We start from the raw sequence: 23,119 nt of genomic DNA, 5'->3' as shown, positions 1-23,119 counted from the left end.
ATCTGTAACTAATGAGGAGGTTGCTACTGGCAACTTTACATTTCAGTGTTTCATGTACAAATTCAGTGCCTGCTACCCTTGAAGAATAAACTACCTATGTTACATTAAAAAATGGTAAGCTGGTAATATTGCAATAGGGAACAGCTGGCAAAATGAAAATAGTTTCAAAGTTATATGGGATCACATCCACAGGAGGATACATTCAGTAGTGCAGTACACCCATCCCACCGTAAAGGACACCGCAGAACAGCAATCTATCTACAAGGTGTGGGAGTAGAACCCACAGCCTTCTGTACCAAAGGCAAGTATGCTACCTGCTCTGCTACTATCACTATTTACAAATTCTATAGAACAAATACGGATGGCCATTTGCTAAACAAAACAGTTATATATTGAAGACAGATTTAGTATGAGCAACAGTAAACATCTCTTCCCCTAAAACTCACAATTCCTTGAAAATGCAATTAAACTCACATTCCTTGAATATGCACCTTTAATAATCAAGTGACAGAGTTGTTCCACATTTGAATTCCATGCAAGCAGCAGCAGAGTTGTTCTAGTTTTGAATTGCGTGTGAGTAGCAGGTAAACAGAAGAGAGTTGTTCCACATCTGAATTCTGCGCAAGCAGAGGTGGATGAGGTGAAGGAAAACTTAAGTATGTGTGTGTCACACAAACACAGTGTGGCTGTGTGCATGTAACATGAAGCATGCAGAACGGAAAGGATGGGGAAAGTTAAGTGTGTGCGCACAATGCAGAGTGCATCCTTAAAGAATAAATGTACATTTTAACTAAAATACAATGTCAGCACCCCCCTGCCAGCGAGCCCTAGGCAACTGTCTAGGCCACCTAGTGCTGGATCTGGCTCTGGCTAGAAGAGGATCAATGCAAACAAATGTAAAACAGTACACCCAGGACAAAGTACCACTAGTATGATCAAGATGAAGGTGAAATTTATGTGGGTGTTGATCACATCTGAACTGAATTACTTGGAGCAGAGTGACTGGGCAGTAAGAGCAGCCATCAGAATGCTGGTGTGTACCCTCAGAGGATAAATCTAGAAGTAAAGAGAGAACGCTCTCAACCATAACAGACTCTGCTCAGGTCAAACACTGAACATGGTGTGCAGTTCTTTAGGCTATGAGAGGAAAACAACGTTAGGCTGTTGAGTCCAGGGAACAGCCAACAGAAGAGTGACTCGAATGAAGGCAAAGGGATATGACTTGAGACTTGTGGAGCTTAATCTTTTCCTGTCAAGATCAAAACGATTAATCAGTTTTAATTCCCAGATTCATTAGTGTAGCTCTCAAAACAAGTCTGAATGTGTAAAAATGTGTATTTACACGAAGTTTAAGATCATTGTGTCTCATAGCATTCCCTTTTCTCTCAGATATGGCAGTCTTGAAGTTAGTGTATTCTAGGGGGATCCAGTGTGCATTAGCATGGAATTAGATGCTTGAAAGTCCTACTCACTTTGCAAGGGATGCCTGTACCTTTCATTTAAAGGCTTCCACATACTGGCTACAGCTATTGCTGCCCACAGTGACATTTTTAGGCAAAATTCAATTAATGAACATTCCAATGTAGCAAACATATCAGTATCAAAACAGGAAAAAATAAGGTAGCTATGTTCAATGTCAAAAGTCTAAATGACAAGCTACCTGATGCTGAGGCACTCCCTCATTTGCAATACATGTGTAATCACAAATATGGTCTAAATGCCCAGGTTTAGCATCTGCCATGTCTTCAGACCACACAGCAACTGTGATGGATTCATATTTAGCAGAGACCATATCACCTCTGGACAGATTCTAAGAGACACACAAATGGAACTTACTGAACTCCAAATTATACTAAACAAAGTCAGGGCACCTTCCATGACCTGGAAGTTTATGTCAAGTTCTTAAAATGCCATGGATGAACTCCAAATAAATAAGAACTCCATCATTTTGGGAGACTATCCATCAGTTCACTGGAGAATCTACACCTCTAACAAAGGATATGTACTGAAGTTTTTACATAAACAAAAATTCAGTGGAACAGGTTGACACTAGTCCAACTAGAGGACACAATTTTCTTGACCTGGTACTTACCAATGCATCATCATGCAGAACTCCACTAGTAACTCAGTATTCAATTAAGTCAGATCATAAACTAGTAACTCATTACAAACTATCTTAACCTCCTGAGACCAATATATCAGAATTCAAAGACTTGAGGCATACACATCTCCATAAACTGCATGATGATGTCTCAAAATTAATTTATCATCCCAGTCATCACCTCAGCAGATAGATTTGAAAATGAGTTTTATGCCCACATAAATAAATGTATAGAATTGGTAGGCATATTTTGATACAGATACAATGGAAAATTTAAAAGCAAACCACCCTGGTGGTCCATGTACACGAAATCTACAATAAAAGGAAAAAATCTCGAGTACAGAATAAATCTAAAGACCCCAAGTCAAGGAACATACCAAGAATTTGACTAGGAATTTTAGAACAAAAATATTAGATCTACTAAGGCAGCCCATGAAGTTAGAAAACCAAGAAACATCCAGCAATGTACAGAACTCATACTAAATGGCACAACCTACCTTGACCTGATGGATATAGACAATACACTAGCAACTAAATTTAGTTCAAATTTCATTCCTGAGTTGACTTCCAAAAGCCCTGCAGTAACTGTAACTCCCAATCACCCCCATCATTACTAAACAGCATGTACTGACAGTACTGTTCAAGGCCTTTAAGAACACTTCATCCATGGGACCAGATAACATGTCTGTTATATAGTATTAAACATACCTTAGTGGAACCTTTCAATAAGTTATTTAACCTGAGCCAATCTACAGGCTCAGTCCCAGAAGCATAGTGTACAGCTCTGGTGATGTCACTCCATAAAGGTGGCCCTTTCACCAACTTCAAGAAACTCTAGGCCCATCAACCTTAAAAATATAATTTTTAAGGCTACAGAACATATTTATAACAGACTTGATCAACACAGATATTAGAAATCTCATTAATTAGACCAGCAGCAAGTTGATTTTATAAAAGGTAGATCATGTCTAATTAACCTGGTAAACGTCTTGAAAAACAAACACAAGCTATTGATAGTGGTTACACTGGACACACAGCCTACCTTGATTTGGCCAAGACATTTGACAGCATTACTCGTGCTAGTTTAATGAACAAAATGTGTTACAAATAGACCCCATGTGGTAAAATTGGCTAAAAGACAGAGTCCACACAGTGTGGGTTGAGAGGGGCAGAGGCCAGAGAATGTGAAGGTGATCAGTGGTATCCCACAGGACTCAGTCCTGGAATTGCTTTTGTTTGGTATTAACTTCTCTGACCTAAAGACATAAGACTAACCAAGTTTTTGAATGACAGCAAACTGTGAGCTACTGTCAAACCTCAATCTGACAAAGAAGCCCTTCAGCAGGAACTTGCACTTAAAATGCTTTGCGTATTGAACATCAGCTTAAGTTAAATGGGAAAATGCAACATTGTTAAATTTGGCAAACCACCCCTCCCAGCATAACGCACTGACAACACCCCACTTCAAAATGAAAATGTAGTTAGAGACCTGAGAACTTGGGTAGACAACTCTCTCTCCTTTGCTCATCATGTTGCAACAGTTGTCAGGAAATCTTTCAAAATGGCACAGCTGATCGACAAAGGAATATCATATAGATCGAAAATTGTTACGGTCCCCTTGTATTAAGCATTGATCACACCATTTGTAGAATACACCACCACCTCTGAGATGTTCCTCACCAGATATATCAAACAGCTGGAAAGACACCAGTGGTTCCCAACAAAGAGAATTGCAGGGATAAAATCCCTAAGCTATCAGAAAATACTAGAAGCACTGTTCCTCTTTTATGTGTCTTATAGTCTCCTTAGGGGAGACATATGCTTTGCCTTCTGAGTAATCTGGAACCCAGTGTGGCCTAGGACCTATTGTACCTTCACAAATCAAACAGTCATGCAAGCACCAAAACAAGGTATCCATACCTACTACAGCTGACGAATAAAACAAGGTAGACAGTCAGATTCATTACATAATACATCCATCACCTCTGAAACAGATGCCCCTGCAGATAAAGCAGTATGACATCCACTATCTTCCTTCAGACAGGATCTGGACAACTGGATGGATACTCGTAACTTTACCCAGGAGAGGAGAAGCACATTCTAGGTGATGTCTTGAAGGCATAATGGCTGCAAAACACAGTAGTCTTGAACCTCCTAGAATTCCTATATTAAGTAGCAGAGAATGCTGGGGGGTGAAAGGAGGGCGGGGCTTGCCCCTGCAGGGAAAAAAAAACTGTAAGTGAGAACAGTGATACATCTGTTGTTCTGCGGTTTTCTATTTTGTAGCTGCAGGAGGGGTCACCAATTATCTCCCCACATACAAGGGCCCTCACTGACAACATGCATCTAACACGCACAGAGGTGTCCGCAGGTTTCTCCTTCCTCCTTGCCCAGTTCCGGTCAAATCATTTGCACGGCAGCATCACAGAATTCATGGCACCAGTGAAACATTTTTTTTTAATTGCTTTCCCTGTAAGCTGTGATGTTTGCTGAAAGCTGAACTCCAGCAGGTCTGCTTCAGAGAAGCTAGGACCTGACTGATTGCAGCTGGCAGGGAAGTAAGTTGTGTTTTTTTTTCCTTCTTTAAGGAAGTGACAAAGCAAGGACCTAATTGGTCCTTGCAAATACTTCCTGTGTCAAGTGCCTTTAAAAAAAAGCACATATATGTTGCAAGCACTCCGTTCTCTGTTTTTTCAAGGAAAAGTTTGCCTTGCTACTTGGATCTTCAGCAGATCATTCATTGAATTACTGGTGGTGAGAGGAGGCTAAGGGCTTTGGAAAAAACCTTCCAGCAGCAATCACTGGGACAAGCCAAGGAGCTGCATTTTTAACTGCCCTTGCAAGGGCAATTTTTAAAAGGTCTGAAAAACTGTCTTTTTAAGGACAAATTAAAAGGGATGAACTGGTCTGTGTGGAAGCAAACCTGGATCAACCTACAATTATTTAGTGTGACAACAGGATAGTACCAACCTTCCACTGCAGAAAAGGTAAGTTTTAATTTTTTTTGAGGGGGTGGGTGGTTGATGAAACAGGGAGACGAGGATTGAATTTTTTTTTTCAGAATTCTTGGGCTAAGAGGATTGGGTGGTGGAGATGGGCTGTGGTTTAAATAGTTTTACTTTAGCTTTGTCCAGAATTCTTGTTCAAAAAAGTGTGTGTGTGAGTGTGTGTGTGTGTGTGTGTGTGTGTGCGTATGTGCGTGTGTGTGTGTGTGTGTGTGTATGTGTGTATGTGTGTATGTGTGTATGTGTGTATGTGTATATGTGTATGTGTGTGTATGTGTATGTGTGTGTATGTGTATGTGTGTGTGTGTGTATGTTTGTGTGTGTGTATGTGTGTGTGTGTGTATGTGTATGTGTGTGTATGTGTGTATGTGTGTATGTATGTGTGTGTATGTATGTGTGTGTGTGTGTGTGTGTGTGTGTGTGTGTGTGTGTGTGTGTGTATGTGTGTGATAATTAATGTCCAGATTTTAGTCTTTTAGTCAGTACTGCATAAGAATATTCATATTTTATTTAGTTTTGCTAGGTCCAGAATTGTGCTGAAAGGTTGGTTGTTGGGGGATAGTGACTAATAAAGTTGCAGATGATGTTTTAATGCAAACCCTCATGTCAGTATTTTTAAGTTTACAACAGCAATGTTTACAACTACCTCTGATGCTACTCCTTTTTTCTGTGATATTTTTTTGCTTTGTCCAGAGTTATTGTGCTGAGAGGGTGGGAGGGGAGAAGGGGATATGACAATGTTGTAGAACATCCTTACAGCTGCCTGGTATTTTTGATCTCTCTCTCTCATAAAGAAATGTGAGTTCATACAATGTATGCTACTGCAAGACCTGCTTTGGCATCTTTATAAGTTTATTAGATGAATATTTTAAATCCCTGATGTTATGCCTTTGTCCTTTTTTTTTCCTTTGTCCAGAATTGTGCTATTGATGGGACAGGGGCTGTGAGAATGCTGCAGAATGTACAGATATAATTTGAATGCAAACGTGTTCTACAATATTTTTCTAAATTTATAATAGCAGTGTTTAAATCTATCTGCTTTTGCTCAGCAATTATTTTTTGCTTTGTCTAGAATTGTTGTGCTCAGAGGTTAGGAGGATGGTAGGGGTTGTGAGAATGTTGCACAATGTTCAAATGTTTGGTGTTTTTGGTCTGTTTCTCATAAAAAATGTTGGTTCAAGCAACGCAAGCTACTGCAATATCTGTTATTCTAGCACTTTTATCAGTTCATAAGCACACTGTTTTAAATACCTAATGTTACCGTCTATGTCTTATTTGTTTGTTTATTCATTTTTGTTTCATCCACAATTACTGTGCTGAGAGGTTGGTGATGGGGGTATGGGGCACTGAGAATACTGTGGACTGCTTGCTTGACATTTATGGTCTGCCCCTCCAAACAATTTGGTTTTCTAGCAAAACTAAGAATTGAAGTAAAGTGATACCAAATTACAAGAAAACCTATTTGGTCATTTTTATAACTTTATAAAAGCATTTTTAAACATTTTTCCCTAATGTTTAGCATTTCTCCTATCCTTTTTGGCTATGTCCAGAATTCTTGTCTTGAAAGGTTGGGGTGTAGGGTCTGTGAGAATGCAGAATGTACAGGCATTACCGTAATGCACACTAATGCAAAATTTGTTGTATTATCTTTATAAGTTTAAAAAATGTTTTACTATCATTAATATTATGTATTAAGTTTGGCTTTATCTAGAATTATTGTGCTGAGACATGGGGAGGGGGTTAGGGGCTGTAAGAATTCTGCAGAATATACTGATCTTTTAATTCATACTAATGCATACCCTGTTATTCTAGTACCTTTCTAAGTTTTATAATAGCAATGCTTAGAGCTATCCCAGACCTCATGCCTTTATTCTGTGATTATGTTTCCTTTGTCTAGAATTGTTGTGCTCAGAGGTTAGGAGGATGGTAGGGGTTGTGAGAATGTTGCACACTGTTCAAATGTTTGTCTGGTATTTTTGGTCTATTTCTCATAAAAAAATGTTGGTTCAAGCAATGCAAGCTACTGCAAAATCTGTTCTAACATCTTTATTAGTTCATAAGCCCAGTATTTTAATTGCTTAATCTTATGTCTTTGCCCTTTTTAAATTTTTTAGTTTTGTCCAGAATTATTGCGCTGAGAGGTTGGGGGGGGGGGGGGGGCTACAGGCTTTGAGACTGTTGCAGACTGCTTACTTGATACTCATAATCTGTCCAATAAAAATAATTTGGTTTTCTTGCAGACTTTGAGGACTGAAGTAAAGGAAAGGGGGCATGGCAGCAATATGCTCACACCTTACATCCTCCTTGCTGATGGCCCCCAACATGCTAGCACTGGCCCTGCCTGAACTGAGGTTATCAGACGGTTGGCATACCTTCAGGTCTCACATTACAAAAAGTTCAATAACACATTTAGCAAATGTAAACATACTTTTTTGCAAAAGAGAATGCTGTTATCACGGTCCTTTTGTCTGTCTGGGACTATATCGGTCAGCTCCTCAAAAAGGAGGAAGTTGTATTGGTGCTGTTCCTTAAAACAGCCACAGCTTTTGACACCAAGTCACAAATGCCTCACCATTCACCTAGCCACTCCAGAGTTTACTGGCAACATTCTTAACTGGTTCCATTGTTAAATTTATAGTTGTAAATATAAAGTAAGTGGTTATCTGCATACCTCAATGAGTACACTGCTGACAAAGGAATTACTCTGAACTCTGTTTTGGGCCCAGTAATATTAACACAAACTTTGTGACTATAATGCTACAGTAGAATTGGCATGAAACAGAATTCCAGCCAACTTGTTGACAAACAAAAAAAGGTGCAAGGCTGCACAGACATACTACGAACGTTTGTTACTTCAGTTTTGTCCACTGGGCCCAAATAGATTAGAATCCTTATGATTCCTAGAAATGTGTCATGGGATCCATCAACAATAAAGATGTCAAATTATAATCACCATATGAAAGCTACAAAATACTCTTGACTTTGGCAAACCCACAGTTTGGCCTGTAGAAAAGTTTCAGAAACACTCACAAAATTATTACTTTTTTAATGTGATAAAGCCTCCTCACATCCCTGCTTAGTTTCATCAAATAAGTTCCAGAGATAACATTAATATTGATCACAAAATTATTTTTTTTAATTTTTTCCCCCAAAAGTGAAGTACCCCACACTTTTATTTATACAGCTCTGAGGTTACTGCACCTTGCGACAATGGAGATTTTTACCCTGACAGCTTGCATGACAAGTGTTCTTTGGCCAACTGTGCATATTCACAACACCGGCCATCTCACAACTTATCCGTTTCTTCATGCAGATACAAACGCTCAGTAATGATTATTACATTTTATCAGTTTTCATTTATGATATGAACATAAAAAGGATTAGACTGAAATTTCTTCTTGGATTTTACAAGATTTTATATTCAGTCTAGAATGTCTTCTTGAAATAATAGAGAGCTATACGTTTGATTTTTTTTTTTTTTTTTGCAGTTCAATTCTTTCACTTGGCTGCTCACAAAGCTTTTATTCACCAAATTCCTTGAGTGATCAGTGGCTTATCCACCTAATGCTGCTGCACCTGGGGATTCGGCCTACCCTGGTGAAAATCTGTAGATACAGCAGAAATACAAGTCATCGAGGGAAGGGAAGGGAACTAGGAAATAAGTTGTCACCAATTTGTTGGCTCAGCTGGAATTTTTAACAATTTACATATTCCAACATGTACGCCCAAAACATGAGCATGATTGTGAAAGGCTACATGGGTCTGAAAGGGGCCAACCTCACCAATGTGGTGAGGCCCAATCTCCCTCATAAGCAGACATGGTAGTGCAACAGCCTCCACAGACAGCTCAAACTTACCATGGACCAACACACAAACCCCTCCCTCCTCTTAGAAAGGCAAGTACATGAAACATCTGACCTAACACACACACACACACACACACACACACACACACACACACACACACACACACACACACACACACACACACAATCCTCTCCCTCCTCTAAGACAGAGGCATGCAGTTGAAACATTCTCATTCATTTTTTTGCTCCAGCTGCCTCCTCCTGTGCCCAAGACACTAGCCAAACTTTGGTCATCTGGTTAATAGTAAGGACTTCATCATACTAAAACATTAATCTGACCTGACTGACATTTGTGCAGACCTCCCCGTATTCTGGCCTACTGTTTTTTCTGAAAATAATGTGTAAAAAGTAAGATGGGGAAGACTGGTCTGTGTTGTATACACAAGTATGATCTTCTTCAGTAGTAGGAAAGAAGGAAGTAACTGCTCTACTTTATTGATATGACTTCAGCAACACAATCATATGGCTATCACACAGTTTAGAGAATACACAGCCAAATGAGAACAGAGTCGGCTGATACGGGATGTAAAAAAAGTCACTGCCTAGTCATGTAGGATCCAAGAAAAATGTGTTCATGTTTAATAGTTGTCCCTCAACATTTCCCTAATGGAAAACTTTCCAAAATTTCCATTAATAGTCTTTCAAATAAGTAATGCAAAAATATTTACTTACTTTTCCTGATTCCATAAGTGGTAAACTGTGAGGTGATCCCCTTTCTACTAAACGCACCCTGTAAGACACAGGACATATTTTGTATACTGATTTTCAAATAAAGACATAAAATATAAATCTGTTTACAAAACTTTAAGCGACAACTTTATCAATTATGTCAGATATGTGCATTCCTGTACAGCAACCTATCTCTACAATGTGTCTCATAATGAAAACTACTGGATTTAACACTGCTTGCATGTTTGATGTTTTTCACTTCTTACAGCTGTCTACAAATCCTGACATCTATTTACCTCTAGGCATTACTAGTCCTGTATTTCATAAGAACCACCAAAAGCTCTCTATGCATGACTTCAAAATATCAAAGACATTGTATGGCAAAAGACATGCATAAAACTACAACTCTGACAGCTGCGACTGAAAAACAAAAAAGTATTTTGATAATACAGAATCAGACATTAGTGGAGCAAACAAAACCATATTGTTCAAACATAGGAGCCCTCCAATTCCAGAAGGATTTCTTCCACAAAAGTACAGTAAATGTCATGATTAGAAGACTTTCATAGGTTCATAGATTAGTACTAGGCTAACTGCCCTTGTGGCTCATTTTAAGCCAAGCCAATTATCCCATGTGAGAATCAAACCCTGCACCTTGTGTTTGCAAGGCAAACATCTTAACCATTATGCCAACCCCCCCTATTTCAGGTGTCCTTGGCTCACCACTAACATATTGGATAGTTCAGAAAAAAATATCTAAATAAGGAGCCCTGAGTTGGAGCCAGTTGCTCCCCCCCCCAAAAAAAAAGGGATGGGGCAACTTCCCTGCCTTACAAAAGCATAAATTTGTGGCATTGCTAGCAACATGACAGCCTGAAACTATATGAATTCTGGCAACTACATGGCAAAAGGAATGCACTTTTTTCTTTTAATCATCCATACCTAATCATTACTTTTTAAAATACGACAGGAATAGAAAATAAAAAAATACTAATGTTTCCATTGTTATTTTCACTTGGTATATCTCTTTTTAACAATTTTATTCACATCAGTATTACATAAATTGCTCAGTTCATGCCTTTGCATAAATCTCACTCCTCCTGTATATAATCTGCTTGTAATGGTACCCCACATCCCACTTATTTCTATGCAGTTTGCACATTCTTACCACTAAAGATTCTTTTCTAACCTCCTCTAATTAATTATAATAGTTGTCATGTAATATTTTGTACGCCCTACTAATTATCTCTTTTTAATAGCAGTTTCTGTTCTAGACTCAACTAAAAACTCTGCCACAGCTTTACTTTGCTTATTTGTTTCTCTTTGTCCATACTCTGTTTCAATCCTTGGAAGGGAAGGCAGTGTGTAAGCTGCAGTTCAAACTTCTGCTTAGCTTCATCTCACACTGCTGCATTTCTCACTAGTTACATGTGCCCAATACCTTGGTCCCTTTGCTGCTCTCCTCCATTAAAGTCCTACACCCTCTCTCCTATTTTCTATACTCCTACTTGCAGTCGCCTATTTTGGTAAAATCTCCTTTCTGTACTGCTTTGTTGGCTTTGTTCTTTGAATAATTTCTACTACTTTATGAATATAATATTTATTAATTTTTCCAAGTCTTTTGGTTTTCTAATACCATTACGGGAATGGACCCCATTCCTATGTCAAAGTACGATTAAAGTTCATGAAATTAGTATTGTTCCAATCTGTGATGTTAGCCAAAAGTGCTCTTCACAGCACCTTCAATGTGCCCAGTAGTGACTCCTCCTGCAATTTGTATGGAATTACATGTATTGGTAACATATCTAAGTATGATTGTAAAAAGACCTGTTGCCCCTACTACTGGAACTGTCTGGGTATCCGTCTTCCACATTGCCCTTGTTTCTGCCTGCAAATCCTGGTATTTTATGACTTTGTGTCTCACTCTGCATAAGACACTGTAGTCACTGGGTATATCAATTTCATTAAGCAATACTACTTTTGTCTTTTTTTTTCATGGACTACTATTTCTGGTTTTCTCACATCTATTTTTTTTAACTATTTGGTAGTGGGTGATCCCACGTGATATAAACTTCATAATTTTCTATAATGCTTTGTGGCTCATATTTCCAATGTTTGTCAGCCACTTCAATACCATAATATTTGCAGAATCCCCAATGCAACAATCTTGCCACATTATTATGTTTCAGTACACAGGCCTTCTGCCATTAGTATATTACAACCAGCTACAAGATGTGTGACTGTTTCCAGTTCTGTTTTACAAAACTTACATTTGTCCATTTTTTCCATTATATGTACTTTGTAAACCAATGTGTATGTACTCTACTATCTTGGGCTAATATTAACCTTTCATCTTTTGGTTTAAATTCACCTCTCCTTAATCATTCCTGCATTCGATCCTGATCAACATAAGGTTGTTGCAAGAGTTTCCTATACTTGCAGCTATATTTACAGTATGCATTTTCCACATTTTTTGCCTTCTTATCTGATCATTCACCTTATATTCTTTCTGTTGTTTTTTTGGTACATTCGGTTGCTGCCTGATTTTTATCCCAGCATGACACCGATATGCTTCTACTAAACTAAGCAGGGAAGTCGTCTTAGACTTTTTCTCCTCATGTTTAAGTACTTTCACTACATTTGGGTCTTGTGACATCAACAGATAATTGTGCATTCCCATGATTACACATCTATACTTGTAATAATTTTGTGGGGGCCCACAGCTCCTTCAGAATGTGGGCTACATAATCTTTTATAAATCATTTGATAAGCATGAAGCATCCTTCTTGTTTTCCTATCTAACTTGTATAACACATTTTGAGCCCAATCAATTACTCCAAAGCTGTAAGTTAAAACAGGAAGAGCAAATTGGTTTATAGCTTGAACTTTATTCCTAGATGTCAATGCTGTTTTTAGTATTAATTTAAACCTTCTAAAATATTCCTTACTGAGTTTTATTTGAATTTGTTCATGTTTTATTGTTGATCCATTACCAATTCCCAAATATTTATACACTCCCTCTTGCTCAAGTTCATTTATATCCCATTCCTGTCCCAAACTGTTTTCTTGGTGCTGCGGCTTTCCTACTTTAAAGGTTGCTTTTGCACATTTATCAAGACAAGGTAACATTCTTATATCGTCTGAAAAAGTTTTAGCCACTCTCAGCTGTGCTTTCAGTTCCTCATCTGATGAACTACACAATTTTAAATCATCCACCGAAAGAAGATGAGAGATCTTTACACTTTGTTGTTTACTAGGAGCCAAATTATAGCTATGGCCTAATGTGTTAAGTAGACAGCGTAATGGGTTAAGGGCAAGACAGAATAGCAGCGGTGACAATAAGTCACCCTGAAATATCCCCCTTTGAATTTTTATCCTTGGAATAATAATTTGTCCTTTAGTCTTCTGTCACTGTTTCATGGTCGCTGTAATGTAATTCAGTGTAAGATGCATCTTATACATTTTTAAGCACTCTTTTATCCATGAATATGGGATACTGCCAAATGCTTTTTTGTAGCCAATCCATGCCATATTTAGATTCTTCCTCCTTTTACAGTTCTCCATTATGACTTTAACAACAAATGAGCCATTGTACCATATGACTTTCTTTTATAACCCTTTTGTTCTATTGCCACGATTAAGTTTTCTTCTAAATGATTACAAACTCTGTCGGCATCAATTCCGGGATATAGTTTATACGTTGTCGGAAGGCAAGTTATTGGTCTATAATTTTTAGGATAACTTGCAGGTTCACTATTGTGTAGGAGCATTGTTTTTCCTGTCAACCAGCCTGGTGTCTGTCTGGGGTGTGCCTATAAATAGTTCTTACTCACGGCTAACCCTTCAAACAAAGATGTTAACACTTTCAGCCAGAAGTTGCATACTGCATCTGGGCCGGCAGTTTTCGAATTGGAGGCTTTTCTTAACTTTATTTCAATCTTTCTGGCCACTATTTCATCCCATTGCACATCCTGAACATTTGAACTTCTTATTCTCTCTTTTACTTCTACCCATTTAGCATCTTTGTTGTTCCAAAGAATCTTCATAGATATTTCTCCAAAATCTATTTCTTCTTTTTGTATGATTATATATTTTTTAATTTCTCCAAATCGTTTGGGTTTCTAATACATGACAGGAATGGACCCCATTCCTAAGTCAAAGTATGATTAAAGTTCATGAAACTAGCATTGTTTTACTCTTTGATGTTAGCCAAAAGTGCTTTTCGCAGCACCAGCAATGTGCCCAGGAATGATTCCTCCTGCAATTTGTTACATGTATTGGTAGTGTATTTAAATAGGATTGTAGACTCTTTTTTTATAAGACCCGTTGGTCCTATTACTATTGGAACTATCTGGGTATCTTTCTTCCACATTGCCCTCATTTCTGCCTGCAAATCCTGACATTATATGACTTTGTGTCTCTCTGTACGCAAGACACTGTAGTCACTGCGTGTAGTGATTTCAATGATCAATGCTACTTTTGTTTTCTTTTCCTGGATCACTATATCTGTTTTTCTAGCATCTATCTTTTGAACTGTTGGTAATGGGTGATCCCATCATTTCATCATTTTCTCTGATGCTTTGTGGCTCATGTTTCCAGTGTTCTTCAGCCACTTCAATATCATAATGTTTGCACAATCCCCAGTGCAACAGTCTTTCCACATTATTATGCCTTTCAGTATACAGTCCTTCTGCCATTAGTATGTCACAACCAGCAACGAGGTATGCAACTGTTTCCAATTCTGTTTTACAAAACCTACATTTGTCTGTTTCTTCCACATGTTCAATGGACTTTATAAACCAACGTGTACATAGCCCACTATCTTGGGCCAATATTAACCTTTCATTTCTTGGTTTGAATTCACCTCTCCTTAACCATTCCTGAGTTCTTTCCTGATCAACATGAGGTTCTTCCAGGAGTTTTCTATACTTGCAATTATATTTATGCATTTTCCACATTTCTTGCCTTCTCATGTGGTACTAATATATTCTTTCTTTTGTTTTTCGGCACATTCAGTTGCTGCCTGATTTTTATCTACTTCTGGTTTTATTTCCATTCCTGCTTGATGCTGATAGGCTTCTGCTAAATTAAGCAGAGAAGTCATCTTAGATTTATTCTCCTCATGTTTCAAAACTTTCACTACATTTGGGTCTCGTGAGGTCAGCAGATGTGTGGAGTTCTACGACTGCAGATCTATACATGTAATCAATTTCAGGGAGGCCCATCCCTCCTTCGGAATGGGGAATATATAATCTTGGTATACAATGATTTTTATAAATCATTTGGAGACCATGACGCATCCTTCTTGTTTTCCTATAGTCTATCCAACAAGTTTTGGAGCCAGTCAATCACTCCAAAACTGTATGTTAGGACAGGAAGAGCAAATTGGTTTATAGCCTGAATTTTGTTCCTAGATGTCAATGCTGTTTTCAGAATTAAGTCTTCTGAAGTATTCCTAAGTTTTGTTTGCATTTGTTCATGTTTTACTGTTGATCATTCATCAGTTCCCAAATATTTATACACTCCCTCTTGCTCACATTCTTTTATATCACATTCTTGTCCCAAACTGATGTTTTCCTGGTGCTGCAGTTTTCCTGCTTTAAGGGTTGCTTTTGCACACTTATCAAGACCAAACAACATTCTTATATCATCTGAAAAGTTTTGACAACCTGCAGCTGTGCTTTGTTTCTCATCTGATGAGCTATACAGTTTTAAATCATCAACAAAGAGAAAATAAGTCTTTACATTTTGTTGTTTTTTTAGGAGCCAAATTGTAGCCATGGCCTAAGTTGTTAAGTAAACAGCTTAATGGCAAGGAAGAATAGTAGCAGAGAGTCACCCTAGGATATCCCCCTTTGAATTTTTATCCCTGGGATAATAATCTGTCCTTTTATCATGGCCTAATTGCAAAGTGATCTGCCACTGTTTCATGGTCACTGTAATGTAGTCAATCAGTGTAGGGTGTATCTTGCACATTTTTAAGCACTCTTGTACCATGGATATGGGATACTATCAAATGCTTTTTTATAGTCAATCTATGCCATACTTAAATTCTTCCCCTTTTTGCAGTTCTCCAGTATGACTTTACTAAACAACACTAATGTTTGGTAGGCTAATTTTGGATGCAGCTGCTGCTTCCCATCTCTGTTTAAATCACTGTCACATTTTCCAATATTTTTTTAATAAACACTCAACAAACTACATTTAAATCCTAATCTCTTAACACACAGCCAATGTACAAAACTACATACACTCTCCAAAACAGAGTTTACCCCCACATAAGGGTAGTTGCACCAAATATACAGCTTCAACCACCAACATTACTTATTCTAAAGTCTGGTTTAATCATGATGGAAATATATGTTAGAGATTCTGCTCCCATTTAAACAGATACTATATCCTTGTCCTAATGTTTATTCTCTGCTCAAATGTGAAAAACAACCTGCATGATTTTACTAAACTTTAGCTTTTAACTACCCTTAAACTAAACTGTGCACTGTTATATCAAATGCATTGACGTAATAAGGCTGCTGGGGAGGGAACTACTTGCAAAACTATTCACAGTTCTCACAATTTCAGACTTTTATTTTGACTAAACTGCTTGCCAGTCTCCTCTGAAATGCTAATTATAATACTCCTTGTACATATCACCTTATCTATAACTGAAAGCATTTTCTAATGGAAAACAGCTAATATCTTTGCAAATGTAAGAAAGGACCCTATAGAGTTATTTCATAAAGTGACTGTTAAACCCCTTGTGGCTAACCATTTGCACCTGTTTTGCTCCTTAACTTCAACCAAAAACTAGATGTCAAGAGGAAATTAATTGCTAACAACTTTGCAAATGCTAAAAAGAACTCCTATTTTAATGATTTTAATATTTTCTCTTATTTTTTAAACTGTTTGCTTAAAAAATCCGGTCTACATCTTAAATGAAAAATATTAGTTGAGACTTACACCTGTATAAAAATGGGAACGATTATATTTTAATATATACACTATGAAAAATACTTTATACCCCCGCAGCCCAAGATCACAACATTATATTGTTTATTTCCATTTTTCTGATCTTATTACAGTTTAAAGTTTGGATGCATTACAGTTAAAACTTACTTTCTTTCTTTAATTATTGCTAGCATAAACAGTCATTGATAACCCTCCCACCTTACATTTAAAATATTTTCACATATATAAAGAACTGCTTTACAGTATAGCATATAATTTGTATGAGGGAATTTAATAAACAAGTATTAATAAAAACAAAAACCTTACAGTTACCTCTTCAGTCTCTCCATTGTACTTTTAAACATTAAGAACAGGACAAAAAACTGTGGATTATGTTTGAGTTCCCCAACAAGTTCAACACAAACTTCCATTCTTTTTCAGCTATTTCTTGCAGATACACAGTTCTCATGTCTAAACCACATCTAATGGGAATGCAATTTAAATAGCTCTCATTTTTCATTAACTTCACATTATTGTTGGTCTTCTTCCTCATCATCTCATCCTCCCAATACCGGTCCCTGGGTGAAGTCCAAGGTACTCCTGATTCTTGTAGTCAGCTCCTCATTTTTTTTCCATCACTCATTTTCTTTTGGAACAAAGAAAAATGTTTAACTAGCAAATTCTCTCCTGGCTTTGTTACTGTCAGAAGAATGAGAAGCAGAGTTACCTTCAGCTTGTTGGCTAAACTTTTTTTCCTACTCGGCCTATTCTGCATCCAAAAATGTCTTTGTTGCTCCAGAAAAAGTATTCTAAAGATAGCTGGATGAATTTGAATCTCACACATTGGAAAGATAAATTTGCTGCTGCCTCTTTTCTGGTGTACACTGAATACTAAACTTCCACAAACACTCTGCTGTCCCAAATTTTAAAACATTTCCTTTTGTCAAAGCTTTGTCAGGACTAGCTCATTTTATCGGTTTGACTGCATCTTTACTAATACAGGCCTTGAATGCTTTCTCATGCCCAGATCTGGAGCATACACATGACATGCCTTCTCAACTAACAAATCCTCCTAAGGAATACCAGTCCAGTTGCTTATTTGTACTGTTATAAAATTAACACAATTTCTTCCTTCCAGTTTCTAGGACATGACAGAAAATCTCAGGTGTTGTCTGTGTGCTCCAGCTTCTAACTCTACTAATTTTTACATACTTCTTGAGGTCTCAATCAACCAGTCTTTCCATCATTTCAACCACTAATTCGTACAAATTTATCAACTCATTTGAATATCTACTTAAAGCTTCTTCTAAGCCCCTCCAGTCTTTTGTCATTTGACTTGCATTTCTCCAGTCTTACTTAATTTGATCCCTTCTGAGCGCATTTGATTTTACCCTCTAAATTACTGTAAGCTATCTCCTATACTAAAGCTGAAAACTTGAACTGCTTTTTGCTGATCAGCTGCTTTTCCCAGCCAGAGTTTTTTCTTCTCCTTTTCTTTTTGAGTTTCAATTTTTCAACATTATTTATTTTTTTTTTTTTGCTGACATCCAGGCAGTGTAATGACTAGGTGTTAACTGAATTTTGCCTAAATTGTTAACATTTTGCTGTTCTTTTAAACACTTTCAGTTTTCACTTTGAAAGAGCTCCATGTACAGCTCTCTTGGTATTTCATTTGAATATGGCTACTTGCTTGGAAGACACAATTGTAGCTTCAAGGTAGATATGCAGCAGGGAACCTGGGTCTGTATCAACATGTTCAGAAACAACCAGCTAGCTATTCAAGAAAGTAGTTCTTGCAAAAAGAAACAAATATGACAAAAAAGGCTAACAAAATAATTTGTGGGGAGACACTGTACAGCTTGGTGCAGAACTTTCTGAATAAGAAAGAAAAAAGGGTGAGGCAAAATAATTTGTTTATCAGAAGGAAAAAGGAATGCAAGTTGACAACCAGGCTCTGGTGACAAAGAGAACTTCAGAAGTTTGGAAGTTGAAGTGTAGCTCTCTCCAAGCCTGAAATAATTTTAAAAGAACAGAACTAAGAAATTTCTATTCTGAATCCTTGGAGAAGGATGGCTAAAACACTTAAATTCTGGCCTGACTAATTATTTACAGGCACTGAAAGGTTGCTTATCAAGAACAATTACTGCAACTTATCTCCTCCCATCATGGGGAACTGCAGCAAGCACCCTCCTGGAGCCAAACTATCAGCCATAGTTTGGAGCCATTTCATCTATGTCCCATCAATAGCCCTCATGGCATATAATTGGCTCTATACCTATCACTTCTCTCGTTTGGTATAAATGCAGTCAGTTTGGGGGGGGGGGCAGCTTATACTGGAAGTTATTAGGCACCTGATAGACAACCACCATGTCTTGTAGGACTGTGCTTTTAGCCAAAAGACTTGTAACAGGGCTTGATCCACTGTGACCCAAGCAGCCAGATGTAACATTAATTGTTAGATGTCAAGTTCTGCCACCTTTGCCTTAATCAAGACAAGCTACTAAGGGATAACACTTTGTTCTGGTTTCAGATCTTATTCTTGATCACTTCAGCCATCATTTTTCAACATTAGAAACAACTTTTGGAATCTGTTGTTATTACATTGCATTCTTCCTATAGCATAACTGAAGTGACAGCAGCCCCCCTTTAGTCGAGGATAATCAGTACAATGAAGGCTGAAGTTTGATTTTACTTTGCTGGGATCCTATGCTACAAACGGTTGTTTATTATCTTATGTGGTTATTGCTCTTATATGTTTCTGAATAAACTTTGATTTAAACAAATACCCTGCATTTTTTCTACACTGAACCTCGGATGCCACCTGTCTATGCACTTGTTCAGGCCTTCCAAATCCTTCCTTATTCTCCTTCCCCTGAGTACTACCATTGCACCTATCTTTGCATCACTAGCAAATAAGTCAATTTTCTTCTCTTTTCACTTAGATATGCCTGAGATGTACAATCTTTAGGACTGGACCCAAGACAGACCCCTGTGATATTCAACTAGTCACTTTACTAATTCCAGACATCATCTTTCCCAACACAGCCCTCTGTGTCCTACCCTTCAACCACACAGCTATGCAGTTCCTTCTGATGTCCAGGAAGATTATGTCTACTGCTACTCCCTTGTCAAATTTAACTGTAGTCCAGTCATAAAACTTGGCCAGGTTTGGCAGACAGACTCTTTTGGCCACGCATCCATGTTGATTGCTATCTAGGAGATTGCTGCCCTGTAGACATACTACCAAACTCATCTTCAAGATTCTCTCCATAACCACTATTAAGTTAACAAGTCTATGGTTCCACAGATTTTCCTTGCTCTCCACCTTGTACATAGTTGCCATACTTGCTGTCGTCCACTCCCCTGCTGAAAATTGCAAGTGGGGGAGGGGGGTCTACCAAAAACTAGCCAGATTTCAGAGTATTTTGGAAGGAAGCTCATCTTGTATTTGTGCCTCATCCTTTTTTAAGGGCAATCAGCTCCCAGCCCACATACTCCCTTTCTGTCCTGGGCTTGTCCACTGAATTCACCATTCTGCCCTATCTCCTTCCCAGCATGGCACTCTCCCCTTGCTTTCATCTTTGAAGACTGAGGCAAAGTACTCATTCAATAGCTTTCTCCAGTCTTTGTTCTCCTACCCATCTTTGATCTGCCTGACCAGCTCTGTCCCTCCTTCCCTTCCTTTTGCTGTACACTTAAAAAATAACCTTATTTCCTCTTCATCATTTTCTGCTAAGACCTTTTCAAATTTTGCCTTTTCTGCCATCACCATCTTTGTTGCCTTTTTGATATCCTCCTTTACTGTGCATTCTCCACCTCAACACTTTCTTTCAAAGGTCTATACTAAGTGTAGAATCTAAATGACCATCGAGAAGCTTAACCATGACAACTAAAAGTATTACTTTCCTCCTCTTGTAGGCCCCACCTTTTTTTTGCCTGATTCCCTGCACTTAACCATTTACTTCACCCAGTGTTGCCAGACGTTCCTATTTGGGCGGGACTGTCCCGAGATCAGCAGCCTGATCCCGGGTCCTGCACTGCCGGTTTAAATCCCGGGCAGCCTCCGCTTTGTTTTTTTTTTTTTGATTGGCCCATATGCCAGCATATGGGCCAATCAAAAATCGCTAAACACGGACTCTGCATTAAACACAAGAAGCTCCATGTTTAGCGATTTTTGATTGGCCCGTATGCCGGTATACGGGCCAATCAAAACAGAGCTACTTCTGTTTAATGCGGAACTGCGATGTTCCGCATTAAACAGAAGTAGCTCCGTGTTTAGCGATTTTTGACTAGCCCGTATACCGGTATACAGGCCAATCAAAACATCGCAAAACACGGAGTCTGCATTAAACACAAGAAGCTCCATGTTTAGCGATTTTTGATTGGCCCGTATGCCGGTATACGGGCCAATCAAAACAGAGCTACTTCTGTTTAATGCGGAACTGCGATGTTCTGCATTAAACAGAAGTAGCTTCGTGTTTAGCGATTTTCCGACGGCATCTTATATGCAAAAGCGGGACCAAAAAACTCCTCTGCAAACTCCGACCGACGTCTAAGCGTCCGTCGGTTGAAGGAAGCACAGGCTAGACAAGCTGATACGTCGTGGTCTGGGCCTAAGCAAGGAAGGCAGTAAGAGTGGAAATCCTTATGAGGTATTTGTTTCCCACAAGTTAAACAATTATTTACTTTGTCTGACATCGGCTGAAGCAAGAAAGAGTCCCCAACGGGGTACTGAGCTTTTTAGAAGTCTTCGGTAGTAGAAATCTCTGGATCTGACCGATCGGCACTTGCGAACAGCTTCTGCTTCGGGCACCGCGTGGCAAGAAAGACTGAGGAAAATGGCGTCGGCTGATGCCTTTATACCCCAGCAGCTATGACGTCGGGTGAAGTGCGACATCAGCCGAGGCCAGACCCAGACTTTGGAATCCGGCCGACCGAAGGGCTGCCTGAGGCAGGACAACCCATATGTTAGGACTGCAGATGCATCCTTGAAGGACATCAGAGCTACTTCTGTTTAATGCGGAACTGCGATGTTCTGCATTAAACAGAAGTAGCTCCGTGTTTAGCGATTTTTGACTGGCCCGTATACCAGTATACAGGCCAATCAAAACATCGCAAAACAGAGCTACTTCTGTTTAATGCAGAATTGTGATGTTCCGCATTAAACAGAAGTAGCTCCGTGTTTAGCGATTTTTGATTGGCCAGTATACCGGTATACGGGCCAATCAAAACATCGCAAAACAGAGCTACTTCTGTCTAATGCGGAACTGCGATTTTTCGCATTAAACAGAAGTAGCTCTGTATTTATTTATTTTTGATTGGCCCGGGCCAATCATATAAAAAATAAACACACAGAGCTACTTCTGTTTAATGTGGCACTCTGATGTTCCGCATTAAAGATGTGGAAGACCCTTTTTTTTTTTTTTTAGTCTTCACTTGTATGTTTTTTTTTTTTTGTCCCTACCTGGCCAGTCGGAAATCTGGCAACCCTGAGTTCACCCCTCCTGCTCTCCCTTAATGATCTTGCATGTTGCTGGAGGCAGAAGCTCTACAGCCCATTTGTTATCCTAGGTGAAAACTGTCAGCTGCACTGTAGGAGACTGACTTTTCTTAGTGTATTTCCTAACATTCACATGTGTAGCCTTAAATGTCTAAAGGAGTTATGTAATGAGATCTCATGTACTGCCCCTATCTCTGCATGTAATTCAACCAAAGCCCTGCCACCTCACAGGCACCACCTTCAAATGACTCTGGTCTACCTCAGTGGCTCTGCTATAGATACATGTACCCATCACTCCCCAACAAGGAGAGGTGAACAAGAGAATTTCCAGGATGGCTGCACACTGAGTAACAGCTTGACTCTAGCTCTCCCAGTATGAAAAAAAAAAACTTGACATGAGAAGGCTAGTAGCCTCGTGTGTGTGTGTGTGTGTGTGTGTGTGTGTGTGTGTGTGTGTGTGTGTGTGTGTGGGTAAATTTCAGTAAACCAAGAAGAAACTTGCAGTGTGGCGGGCGTGATATTCACTTCTTAAATTATGTTATGCACTTAGTTCACCTAATAAAAATTGAACTGTAAAATATAACTATAAAATACATGCTACAAAATAATCAAATAGAAAATAGTAGGTAGTCCACAGTTGAGTTAAAAATGGAATATCCTTTATTGAAACACACAAACAAGTGATCCAGGCTGAGTATAATGAAAAGTATCAGAAGCATACCTTATATATAATCAGGTTGTTTGGAGCAAGGTTTTGTTAAGAGCAATAAAAGCATTAAAATCATTCCTTTAGCCAAGTCTCCTTCCCCCTTACCACCACAGTGTAATCAGACACTGTCCTAACTAAAACTGAACCTTGAAAGTTAGAGACAAATTACAGTCTAAGACCAGTTTATTAACACTTGGGTTAGGCTAACCAATTAATCAAAACTTTATTAATTAAGAAACGAACTAACTAAAAAATGACTAACAAAAAGATCTACCAATAGACATCTACCAGAATGGCTCTACTTTAAATCACTGACTTAACAAA

The 23,119-nt window shown here is 38.4% G+C and overlaps 1 protein-coding gene across 10 annotated transcripts in view; it reads right to left on the bottom strand.

The window, feature by feature from the left end:
* The window catches only part of DIP2C (disco interacting protein 2 homolog C), a 2,757,794-nt gene that overhangs the window by 145,654 nt on the left and 2,589,021 nt on the right, over positions 1-23,119 (bottom strand). For all 10 annotated transcript variants that reach the window (XM_044064688.1, XM_044064689.1, XM_044064690.1 and 7 more), the window contains one exon: positions 9,645-9,702. In XM_044064688.1, the coding sequence (XP_043920623.1) occupies positions 9,645-9,702 (58 nt within the window). The remainder of the gene's footprint in view (positions 1-9,644; positions 9,703-23,119) is intronic.

This window comes from Protopterus annectens, chromosome 3.part0 (genome assembly GCF_019279795.1).
Source record: "Protopterus annectens isolate FY-2018-M chromosome 3.part0, PAN1.0, whole genome shotgun sequence".
Lineage (NCBI taxonomy): Eukaryota > Metazoa > Chordata > Ceratodontiformes > Protopteridae > Protopterus > Protopterus annectens.
The sequence above is the reverse complement of the archived record's forward strand: the minus strand, read 5'-3'. Positions and strand labels throughout refer to the sequence as shown.